Below are 12,871 nucleotides of genomic sequence, written 5' to 3' on the forward strand. Positions count from 1 at the left end.
TGAGTTACAGTTCCCAGTATACTCGGGTAATTATATGTCTCCTCGGCTCTCATGTGGTGTGGAAATGATAGGGCTGCTCGTGAAAAGTGGATCTGCTGTGGTCCCAGCCTGGCTGGGGACCGGAGGAATGAGGGGGGTGGATGTGTTGACTAGAACGATGGCAGTGTCCAAGGGTGGGGGTGGAGGTGTAGCTACATCAGCACCAGATAGGAAGGTGGTGCCACTTTTGACGTGGAGGTCTGGTGTGCTTGGCTCAGCCGTGGTCAGCAGAATGGGCTTCAGGGTTCCAGGTAGTGCAATCTCCTCGGAGGATTCATCGCTTTCATCTGTGTGAATGTTACGCCACAGGACCTGAGACGAAGCATATGCAGAGAGAAAAGCTTCATATGTTTTCAGTTACACACACACCCCCACCCCTCAATCGTCATGATTTATGTACACAGTAAATCCAGAGGAATCCCAATGTCATTCCCTGTGGAGTCATTCCCCATGTAACAGATTAACTACATAGTGTAAAATAAGAAGGTCATCTGTATGAGTCAACTAACACTGGCATCTTTATAAAAACTAACAGTCTTGCTCTGTGTAAATGATGCCACCATGATTAGGAACAGCACTGTTCTCACTCTGTCCATCTCGCTTCTGAAAAACAACCAGCTGCACTTTAACTGTTAAAACATGTGCCTTAAGAATAAACACTCTTTACCTCCAGTTACTCAACAAATTAAATCTGGAATATCATTAAATTGGCTTTTGAGTAGCGGTGTCAGGATTCAGTTAAAAAGCACTTAGGGTTCAGACCTAAAAGGACCTTTAGCAAAACCCTGTACTTTCTTGATCTTAAACTTATGGCCACACTCTCTGAACCAGATTCAGCATATGACTGCTAAAAAAAACCCAACAAATTTCCAACAGTGATCCACTAAAACTAGACTTAATCCACATCTGGGAAACTTGCCCTTTATTTAGACTCTATATGGAAAGATCAGTAGACCTTGTGATTTTCCACCAATCTGAATTGGTTGTGTTGACAAAATGCCAAGAACCTTCCACCTCATTCCACACATTTCCTGCATGCTATTCCCTGCTACACAAGACAGCAGACTCTGAGAAATCTTAAATTTCCCCTAGTAGATATGAACACGGATATATTCAGCAGTATTTCTAGACTGAATGAGTCTTACTACGTGGCCTGATGCTGTTACTTGTCCAACTCCTGTATAAACAGATTCAAGCCTCTCTTGCCAATAGAAACAGTAACCTGTTTCTCGTAATTCTCATCTCCAGCAGTACTTACTGAATGTGCTCCTCAAAAAACTGCATGAAAATGAAGGTCAAAAGGATTAGCTGGTGTCTCCTGCTGTCCTTGGATAACAAACTTTATATCCTTGTAAATGTTACTACACAACACAAATATCAGGCTCGTCACTCCTGGGCTGCGAGCGACACCAACTAGAATATTTATATGAGCACAGTTTACCAAAGAGATGTTCACATGCTCCTACATTCAAATATTTTCAGCTCAGGCTCATTTCATTTTAAATGTCTGCTGTTAATCCTTGAGAGGATGCAAATTAAAGGGCTGAGTGACCGATGTTGCCATATCAGGAACAAAATTGTGAAACAAGCAAACACCCAATAAAAACTAGTTTTCAAGCAGACCAACCGCAACAAAGCTGAACCCTCTGCCTGACGCATCACCACACTTCCTCTGGTAGCAGGAGAATTACTGCAGAATGCCGAGGCAAAACACATTAAATCATAGACCAGATGTGGAGAAAACTGTGCATCAGTGTCCTGTGACCACAACTTGCCTACATTGAGACTCATTTTGCTTCAAGCCAAATTCTTCAGCCCTGCATGTCGTCTGCACTGGCCTCAGATAAGGAACATCTGGGTCATGTGCAGGTGTTTGAGGTCTGACATTTCCCCATCAAAAAGGTGCCTGCTCTCAAGGGCTGGGAGACGCATTGGGCACCGTAAGGGCAGGTAGTTCGTCATCATTCAAGCCCAGACTGAGGACAAGGCAGGCCAGATCTGAGCTGAGCTTCCCTCAGCCCTGAAGCTCTGCTAGGGGGAGGAAGCCCCATGGGTGGGAGATCCAGAAAGAGGCTGAAGCACCAGCAGGGTTCAGACCCCCTACAGCACTGGAGCCTGTAGGTGGTTGGGCTTAGAGCAGCCAAGTCCCCTTTCTACACACTTATAAAAAACTAAATCATGAATTTTCTTTTTTTACTTCCTAAAATGGAAGTTCCCACCCCCCAGCTGGCACCAAAAGATGGTCAGAGCCTGCTCACTTCCTGGGAAACTAGAAATGAGCTTTTCCCCCACACATCTGGTGGAATTCTAACAGGAGGAGATGCAGTCTAATGAGGCAGGACTTCCTTCCAAGAACATCCATCCTGCAGACCAGCCCAGTGGGGTTGGATTATGCCAGTCTGTAGTAGACCAAGATGAGACTGGCCTGGGATCAGGATGGGAAGGCCCTGTGTGTAGTCTGGAATTATATACACATTCCCAGAAGGGACTACATTTTCCACATAAAGAAGCTCAAGACAAAGTGGCAACACTGGTCTCATTTCAACAGCTTTATTTCATCTGAAGACACTGAGCAGAGAGTTTGGAGGCTAGTCCACCGCAGAGCTCACATCCTGCAGGAGAGAAGAGAACTCCGTTAGACAGATGGCTGTGCCCACACAGTGAAGCTCGTGACAGGGGGGGCACGGCAATCTCATCTACACACTGACATCTGGGGGCACCGTTTCTTTGGTGTAGTTCACTGTGGTAGGCTCCTCCCTCTTCTCCAGATCCCGCATACTGGGCTCCCTCAGGATAGGTTCTGCCTGCCTACACACACACACACACGTTGGAAAGCTGCTTTGAAAACATCCGTTATTTAAAAAAAACCAAAAAAACCCCCACCATTATATCAGAGTTTTGAATGCAGAACCAACATTTTAATCAAATTCAAGTGAGCAGCAGTCCCAGAAACCTCCACCTGATGAATCTTCAGATCACAATGAGCAAGGCAATCGAGTTGTGCAAAAGCAAAATACAAAACCAGTGTGCAGTGCATGAACCCCACAGAACTGGACCCTAGAAGCCCTTGACCGTTTGGATCAGCCACGTCCACACCAGGAAGTGAAAGCTCCACGTGACAAGTCGCAGTCATGGTTACCTTTGGCTTGCTGCCTTTTTCCTCCGTATAATCCCCACAGCAACTCCAATTGCGACCACAGCGACACACAGTCCTGCTGCGGCATATACAACGGGACCCTGCATAGCCTCGCCCACGTGCTCCTGACAGCGGTCGCCGCTGTAGCCTGCCACGCACTCGCACACCGTCATCTCGTCCTGCCGCACGCACATCCCATTCCCGTTACACAGCCGAGCACCACATGCTTCCGAATCTGTGCCTCCCACTTTAACATCGACAGCGTCTGCCGGGACCACCTCCACGGGCGAGAGTGGCACAGAACTGGTGAGGACGCCACCGTCGACACCCAAACTCTTCACCAAAACGGCATCCAGAGAATCTGGACCCATTGGAGAAGGGGATTTAGGAATGTGAGAGGTCTTCACTAGAACAGGGCCATCATAAGACTTCGGTCGAGTCGCAGGTGGCGCTGCAGTAACTGTTCCAGTGTCCTCACCAGATTTTGCTTCGTCTTTGAAACCTGAAATCACAGTGAGCATTTACAAACACGGTTCATAGATGAAGGTGTCTCCATTCAGCCCTGAGGTGAAGGCCTGAACTCCAAACCTTTGGACCAGACAGTCTACAGCAGGAGGGAAGGCACTCACAGATCTCATCGGAGCTGTCGGGGCAGTCTGGACGGCCATTGCAGAAGTACTCTTGGGGCACGCAAGCATCACCACGAAGACACGCCCTCGTGCCCGACGGGCAGCGAGAGTCCAACACGCAGTCCGTTTCATTAACGGGGACGTAACCGTGGGCACAGCGGCACGTGCGGCCACCCGGAAACGCCAGGCACAGATGCCTGCAGCCACCGTTCCTGTTAGAGCAGGCGTTGGTGCCTGGAAGTGCGAGACGGCAGTGTGGGGGATGAGAAGTGTTTACGTTCAACAAAGATGTAGCATAGACTAAATCTCATTTGCCTGGAGTGAAATTATTAAATTCTTTACATTAAATCCTTATTATGTGTGGATAAGTATTAAAAAGGTGGATAGAGACCTTTCTGACTGGTCTTACTGAAGGCCTTCATATCTACAACTTCAGTTTCCACTTCAAACCACAGTCTTGCTCTCTGGTGGTCATCACTGAACCAGCATTTAGTGGAATCTGGAAGAGCAACCGAGAGAAGTTTACATTGAAGCTTCAGAACCCTCACTGGGTTAGCTCCCAGGTGAACAGCACTGACCTTGTCTAGTCACCCAGACCAGGACGCGGTCAGCCAGAGCAAAAGCCACGACAGACTCCTCCAGTTTTATTGCTTTATATTTATATCCATTAATCCCAACTGAGGCAATTACTCCAAGACCTAAAAGGAACACACAAAAAGGAGCCACAGACATCTGACTGCATCTCATCAGTTTTACAGCCCTCTGTTCATTCAAGTTTCTGGTCTTCACCCTTTCACAGCACCGATAGAAGTGTACAAATGCATCTCCATAGCCATGCGCTTCCTCACCGGCATCAGCCCAGTAAAGCACGTCTCCGTTGTTTGACAGACTCAGAGAGATGGGCCGGACAGCTTTAGTCCAGACAGCGGTGCGGTTCTGGCCATCCATGTGGGCACACTCCAAGATTACGCCAGGCGTGGGAGCGGCAGTGGTGTTGGTGCCAGGCACGGGGGAGTTGGTGAAGCAGAGACGGGCACTGGGTGGATGCAGCGCGATGGCCCCCACCGCACCCACAGCGTGGCGGAGCAGGAGGGCGGTGTGCTTGCCCCGGACGGACGTCACCAGCAGCCCCGGACGCTCAGCGCCGCTCCACACCAGGGCGCCCGTGATCCAGTCGACAGCCAGCGCCACCAGCGTGTCTCCACGCAGCACAAACGTAGAGCGGTGGGCAGTCCCGCTCGCGCGGCTCAGACTGAACACGCGCACAGCCATCTGACCCGCGTCCCACACGTATGCCGCACTGTCCCACACAGCCAACGCCGCGGGACGCTTCACCCCAGGGAGGGAGAGTGCGCGCTCCTCCGGCCAGCCTCGCACACCCGCAGCCGTGTGCCGCCTGTGCATATACACCTGCAAACCATACGCAGGTGAAGAGTGAGCAGACTGGAGTGTATGATGGCAAAGGTGTGCAAGCAATCTGCAGCAGTCAGCAGTGCGTGTACCTGTGATATTGCTGTGGGGGTCAGGAGCAGGAGGAAGGCGGAGTCATCAGGTTTGGAGCAGGCGAGTCCGTCCTGATCCAGCTCCAGCAGAGACGGGCACTTGCACACGCCTCTGAGCCCAGGTGCCAACACACACTGGTGAGAGCAGCGCGTCAACACGCACGGGTTCTCCACACTCGACTGCGACAATGCACGAACCACCTGTTTAACCAATCAAAACCACAGCTCTATACTTGTACACAGACAGCACTTTTGCACCCTTAATCTGAGCTTCCTCAGTCAGGTCATGGTGTTTCAGTACAACCAATTCCCCGTCCCAGAGCCACGCAGAGGCTGGACTTCCCTTGATGCCGAGCGCCTGGCCTGGCTGTTTGAGCAGGACCCGTCTCTGCTTGCCCGAGCTCTTCTGGGCCATCTGAACTGTCCCCCTGCGCGTGTCCGACCAGTAGAGGGCACTTTCGAACACCGCCACCGAGAATGGACTGGGACTCTCCGTCAGCTGGAAGAGCTTCAGGGACAGAAAGCTTGAGGACAGTGCTTCTACACAGCAGGGGGGTTAGAGGCCTGCATGCTACAGGGGCTCCAGCTACCTTCATGTCATCTCCCTCCAGTGTGACCGAGCCGATGCAAGCCAGCCCGGCATCGCTCCAGTAGAGTCGGCCGTGGGATGCGTCCACGGCGAGGCTGGCGGGCCAGCGCAGCGGCCCACGCAGCAGCACCCGCCGTGCCGAACCGTCCATCCCCGCGCGCTGCAGCCGAGCCTCCGCCCCCGTTTCCGACCAGAACATCAACCTGAGTGGCACAGAGCAGAGACCCAGGCTAGCCTGGCTACACCCGCATGGGCCGACACTGTGTGGATGGAGTTGTGCAGACACTGGACTTGCATTAATAAAGCTTTGTTCACAAGCACATAGTTAAAATGGCTACCAGCACCATATTCATGCCGCAGTCACTGTTAAACATCTCGTACTAGAATTCCAAATTCCATATTGGTGTGTACATGTGCGTGCACGAGTACCCAGTTTCTGGCAGGAGAGCCAGTGCACATGGCTGTTCCATGTCCTCGTCTATGATGACCACAGGGTCTGCCCCCTGGCCCTCCAGCCCCACAGCATTTATCTGCCTAGCCTCTCCGTCTGTCCAGTACAGGCACCTCCCCACCCAATCCACTGCCACGCACTCCGCCCTCACACCTGCAGGTAGGACAGGTACGCGTCCCGTACAGGTCCGAGTTTTAGCGCCAGAAGTTCCACAGTCACTGGAGTTTCTCTGCTCAAACACACCCAGTTCTGGTCTCAGATTTGCATCGAACTGGTGACCATTAGCCAATGTGGTGAACTAAACTGTTTCTCTATTAATTGTGAGCACCCCAGCTTGACACGGATGAATCAGAGCAGAGAAACCTAAAAATTGCAGAGTTGAATATTTGCTCCAAAGGGTCAGAGCATGGTGTAGTTTAGCACTGTGGTGTGTCATGTGGACGAGCTCTTCTCACCTCGTACCAGAGTGCCGGCGAGCTTGCGGTCCAGAGTGACCCATTCAACTGCGTCTCCACCCACACCCACCCAGTACACCCTCTGCTCACGCCAGTCCACGTCGAGGGAGAGGACAGGCCGCTGTTGGGCGCTGAGCAGCACAGTCCGGTTGGAGGAGTGCAGGCCTAGGAGGAGCAGCTCCGCCTGCACGGATGCCAGAAGGTACGACTCACCTGGAACATGAATGCAGGGTCAGTGGTCACACCAAGCTTTCCTTGGCGAGCCCACAGACCAACCGATACTGTCGCCTGAACTCCATGACCAATCAAAAAAACACCCAAGTAAGTGTTTAGATCACGGTTTCTCAGACCATAGTCGACATTCCTCCATGTACCACTGGTGGTCTCACATTTTATTATGAGAAGTCATTATGGTGGTACTTGGAGAGTCAAAATTTGAGATGGTACAAAAGGTTGAGAACCACTGCTTTAGATGACACCTGTGTGCCAATTTTGGAACTCTGGAATCCTATTCCAAACTGTCTTTTACCATGGGAATCGCACACTGTCCTCGCCGCCCCACCCCCGGGGTGGTACACAGCTGACCATTTCAGAGGTGCTGGAGCAAAACAACAGGTAATCCACACCTCAGAGATTGTGAACAGGTCATGCTGTCCAAATCTTACCTATAAACTTGCAGCTGCTTCCATCAGGCTCCAGAATGTAACCGTGGTTACAGGAGCACTGGAAGGAGCCGTCCGTGTTCACGCAGGCGTGGTCGCACACTGCCGGAGTCTCCGCACACTCGTCCATGTCTACACACTGCACACCGCCATCTACAGGCCGGTAGCCTACCCTGCACCAGCAAAGCTACACATGCAGAGAAGCTTTTGACCACACATCCAAACAGGTGGCTCTAGGATCTGTGACAGGCTCAAAGTCAACAGAGCAAATACAGATTTGCATTGCTGCTCTTCCTCTGCATCACAGGAAATGCATCTACAGGTGCGTGTCCATTACCCTGCCTATACTAAACCATGCGTGTGGATAAGATCTGTAGGCCTACTTTTCCCGTAGGTGTGCTGTAGCAATCCTGTGCACACTGTGACTGGTCAGAGCACGTGTCTGAGCACATTCTGCCCTCATCAGATCCATCCTGACAGTCTGGGAGTCCATTACAAAGGAGAGATGGGTTCAGACACTCGGAGCTCCCACACTGGAACAGGTGAGGGGCACAAGACACAGGCTCACCTGAAAACAAACACACACAGCTGGAGTGGACTATTTATTTGTTAGTATCCGATGGCCTGAGTCCAACTCATACTATACAAGAGCCAGTATGCTCGTGCACCTGGTTCCAAACGCTCACTGTTTTCAGTAGATCATCATCATCATCGTGTGGCCTGTGTGCATCAACACTCACATCCAGCTTCATCACCCTCATCTCTGCAGTCTTTGGTGCCATCACAGCGCCAGCTCTGAGGAACACACTGCGTCTGAGAGGCACACTGCCACTGGAACGCACCACACTGCAGAGACTCCTCACAGTTCTACACACACAGTACAGATAGTCCATGGCACAAGAAAACTTAAGAAATTCAACAATTCGTTCAATTGATTAATTCTGTAATAGAATCTTAATGCAGATTCAACAGGACTAAAAATACCACCAGTTCAAACAAGCATGTGACCCACGAGGCCCAACCTGCTCGTCCGCAGCATCGCTGCAGTCATCCTCTCCGTCGCAGATCCAGCCCTGCAGCAGACACTGGTGGCTGTTTGGGCAGCGGAGCTGGGCCTGGCTGCACTCTGTGCGGTTGGCACAGTCGACCTCGTCCGAGCCATCCCTGCAGTCCCAGTGGCCGTCACACACCGCGCTGGAGAGCACACACTGTCCACTGCTGCACTGGAACTCCTGCACACTGCAGACTCCTCCACCTACAGATTCAGTAAGCATGGCAAGAACCCTATTGCTCAAGAACTCCTCCGTCACTGCTAAAGCATGTGTTGGAGTTGATCTGGGTGCCTGGATGAGCCCCCACCACACTGGGCCTCGTCGCTGCCGTCTTCACAGTCTGTCTGCCCGTCACAGACGAAGGACTCCGGCAGGCACTTGTTCCGGTCACAGCGGTGCGCACAACCCCCATCTGGGTTGAAGCAGTTCACCTCGTCTGAGCGGTCCTGACACTGAGCCACGCCGTCGCACACCTGCCTCTGCTCGATACACTTCCTACCATGTGCACACTGGAACTCATCTGGGGTCAGAATCACAGGTGACGGGCTTACTCATTGATAGAGGGAGACTGGGAGGTGAAGTCAAGATTGCACTGTGCAGCCATACAAGAACAGAAAGACAGTCATGTTCAGAATGCAATTGACCAATGGGCTGATGACTTAAAACAGATTACTTTAGAAACACAGCTTCTAAAACCCCGCTGTGACTTGTGAAGTTGTCACATATACAACAGAGGATTTCATCCCCAAAACGGTGTCGAGCACAGGAGCCAGCACATGGTCTCTGCCTAGCTAACCAGCGAGCGTTACCAAGAAGGCTGGATCCATCTGCCTAACCAGCCAACCAGCACGCAGGTGCTCACCGTCCCCACACGCCGAGACGCACTGGTCCTCGTCTGAGCCGTCGCTGCAGTCCTCCTCCCCGTCACACACATGGCTGTAGAGGATGCAGTCGCTGCCGTCCCTACACAGCATGGAGCCCAGCGGGCATCGCCGTGGCAACCCCTCGGCTGCAGGGCCCTCCTGAGGCTTTTCCTGCACCTCCTCCACACCATCTTCAGCATCTACGTCAGCTTAGACGTAATCAGAGGAATAAAGACCATAAATGTGCTGCTGAACCTGGTTATCTGAGCAGAGAAGCCCAGTGGCAGACAGACGATCTCTCTTCCTTGAACCACTCATTGAGATGAGAGCACAGGATGATCAGTGTGCACGTTGAACCCACCACACTGGGCCTCGTCGCTGCCGTCTTCACAGTCTGTCTGCCCGTCACAGACAAAGGACTCCGGCAGGCACTTGTTCCGGTCACAGCGGTGCGCACAACCCCCGTCTGGGTTGAAGCAGTTCACCTCGTCCGAGCGGTCCTGACACTGAGCCTCGCCGTCGCACACCTGCCTCTGCTCGATACACTTCCTACCATGTGCACACTGGAACTCATCTGGGGTCAGAATCACAGGTGACGGGCTTACTCATTGATAGAGGGAGACTGGGAGGTGAAGTCAAGATTGCACTGTGCAGCCACACAGGAACACCAGAAAATACAAAAAAACCAGTCGTGTTCAGAATTGAACTGACCAATGGGCTGACGATTTGAAACTCAGGCTTATAAAAGCCTGATTTGACTTCTGAAATGCCATATACATATAGAACAGAATTCACCCTCAAAACAGGGTGTCGAGCACAGGAGCCAGCATATGGTCTCTAGCTAGCTAACCAGCAAGCATTACTAGCAGGCTGGTCAGTCTGCCTAACCAGCTAACCAGCACGCAGGTGCTCACCGTCCCCACACGCCGAGACGCACTGGTCCTCGTCTGAGCCGTCGCTGCAGTCCTCCTCCCCGTCACACACATGGCTGTAGAGGATGCAGTCGCTGCCGTCCCTACACAGCATGGAGCCCAGCAGGCATCGCCGTGGCAACCCCTCGGCTGCAGGGCCCTCCTGAGGCTTTTCCTGCACCTCCTCCACACCACCAGCATCTTTAGCATCTTCAGCATCTGCTTAGATGTGATCAGAGGAATAAAAGATCATGTGTGCTGCTGAACCTGCACAGTAACTTTGAAAAATCAATCCCATCTTCTCGTAATCCCATATTCTGCACAATGGAGTCTGTATTTCTCCTGCTCTCACACAGCTGATGGAATGCCCCTCTCAGTGTGTGAGAACACAGGGCAAACACCATGGTGCACAGTGCAGATGTAATCCAGACCCAGGAATTGAACAGTGAACTACAGAAGGCCATCAGGGAGCACAGGGCACATGATGGTAATGCTACCAACATCCATCCATGAATGATTGGACACTAGCTTTGCTTAGCCAAACTAGACTACCACTACACACCACACAAATAAAGCTTGATTTTTCTACCTTAGCATCGCAAAAGTAGAAACAAATCAATAACATTGCATTTCTACAATCTAACAGCACAATTTAGGAATGGAGTTATTTTAAGACGATCTCTCTTCCTTAAACCACTCATTGAGATGAGAGCACAGGATGATCAGTGTGCACGTTGAACCCACCACACTGGGCCTCGTCGCTGCCGTCTTCACAGTCTGTCTGCCCGTCACAGACAAAGGACTCCGGCAGGCACTTGTTCCGGTCACAGCGGTGCGCACAACCCCCGTCTGGGTTGAAGCAGTTCACCTCGTCCGAGCGGTCCTGACACTGAGCCTCGCCGTCACACACCTGCCTCCGCTCGATACACTTCCTACCATGTGCACACTGGAACTCATCTGGGGTCAGAATCACAGGTGACGGACTTACTCATTGATAGAGGGAGACTGGGAGGTGTGCTAATTAAAAGTCATTCCAATTAAAACTTCTCTGATCACACCTGTTTGAAAACTTGATTTCGTTCAAAGCCTCACGAATAAGTGAAGTATTGTAAGATACTTGCGGACAGTCATGTGGTGATAGCCTGAGACAAGTCCTTTAAAGTTAACTATTCTCAGTAAGATATGAGAGGCAAAAACACTCAGTCAGCTTTCCTTTGCGCTGAAGATGCCGTTAGGAATGCTGCTCCTCTAAACAAATGCCCACAGCATTAACCAAATCACTTAACAACCTCACCCGTGCTGCACACGGACTCGCAGTTCTCCTCGTCAGAACCGTCGGGGCAGTCTCGCTCACCGTCGCACACGTGGCTAAAAAGCAAGCACTCCGAGCCGTCTTTACACGGAGTCGTGCCAAATCGGCAACTCAGGGGCGTCGTACTCATCTCCCCTCGCACGACGACTACGAGAGAGAGAGAGAGAGAGAGAGAGAGAGAGAGAGAGAGAGAGAGAGAGAGAGAGAGAGAGAGAGAGAGAGAGAGAGAAAGAGAGAGAGAGAGAGAGAGAGAGAGAGAAAGAGAGAGAGAGAGCGCATCTGCGTTACACAACCGCAGTCCAGTGCGCTTGAGAGCTTGTTGCACTCAGCCTCTGTCATCAGTTAAAAGGCAAAAAGCAAAAGCGCAACGTCAGTTCAAGTTACTTGAGCAGAGACACCAAGCGCCATAACAACGAACCGAATGACCTGCTGATTAGAAATAATGAGCGAGTAAGTTACTTAATCGGGCACATAGCCGAACGTAATCTCGTGCCGGCGATGGACGATAAAAACGACCGTTTCTCACCGTGCAAAAGTAGGCAAACCGCGCAAACCGCTAGTGCTCGCGCTATCGCCGACCACATGGCTGCAAAACACGGTGAGCTCAATCTGGCCGCACTGCGCGTGGGCGTTTTATAGTAGGTCCAGGTGCGCGTAATGCGCTTAATTACAGTTTAAAAGGTAAACATGAAACACAAATTATTAACAACTTACAACAAACTTAAACACAATTTGAATTAACATGTTTTGTAAATGAGTTACACACACACTGTAAAAAAAAAAAAAAAGTTGAAAAAGTTCCAGCATGGAAAAATAATTTAACATAACTAATATGATTCCAAATGTTGCTTCTAGCCAATCTGAGTAATGTGGTTCCTAAATCCTCAATCAGCTAATCTTAAATCTAAAACAAAGACGCAGACTTCGGAATTAGTAGAAGAGAATAGCTGGCCCAGTCCTTTATTTCAGGATAAGGTTAACAAGCATTACCGAGGCGGAGAATATCCAACAATCAAACAAAGAACCCACATTTTTATACATTTTTCAAAAGTGATTATGCATTCACTCTCCCTTGTTTTACATATTAGTGTAACACATGCCAACTGATATTCAATAACTACACCAGTTGTAACCCGTTACCACTTCATTCCATGAGAAGACTTATTTTGACCTTGTCCTAAGAGATTGTTTTTCTATACCGTCCGGAGGCTGGTGATGAGATAATTTATTTTACCCTGAGTTCTGTTGAAGCCTACCCAGGATCGTCTAA

The 12,871-nt window shown here is 50.8% G+C and overlaps 1 protein-coding gene across 1 annotated transcript; it reads right to left on the reverse strand.

Moving 5' to 3' along the window:
* Positions 1-30: 30 nt before the first annotated feature.
* On the reverse strand, positions 31-11,731 carry lrp13 (low-density lipoprotein receptor related-protein 13). Its single transcript, XM_035526488.1, has 25 exons — positions 11,579-11,731; positions 11,034-11,241; positions 10,926-10,928; positions 10,293-10,511; positions 9,740-9,952; positions 9,378-9,578; positions 8,823-9,035; positions 8,486-8,718; positions 8,204-8,330; positions 7,847-8,031; positions 7,467-7,650; positions 6,802-7,014; positions 6,325-6,499; positions 5,897-6,098; positions 5,641-5,814; positions 5,307-5,507; positions 4,653-5,214; positions 4,383-4,502; positions 4,196-4,303; positions 3,805-4,038; positions 3,654-3,677; positions 3,179-3,536; positions 2,748-2,847; positions 2,649-2,651; positions 31-351 (listed from the first exon to the last, which is right to left on the reverse strand). Exons 1-25 carry the CDS (start codon positions 11,729-11,731, stop codon positions 31-33), a joined length of 4,734 nt encoding a protein of 1,577 aa, XP_035382381.1.
* Between the last annotated feature and the right edge of the window lie 1,140 nt (positions 11,732-12,871).

Source organism: Electrophorus electricus, chromosome 5 (assembly GCF_013358815.1).
Source record: "Electrophorus electricus isolate fEleEle1 chromosome 5, fEleEle1.pri, whole genome shotgun sequence".
NCBI classification, from domain to species: Eukaryota; Metazoa; Chordata; class Actinopteri; order Gymnotiformes; family Gymnotidae; genus Electrophorus; species Electrophorus electricus.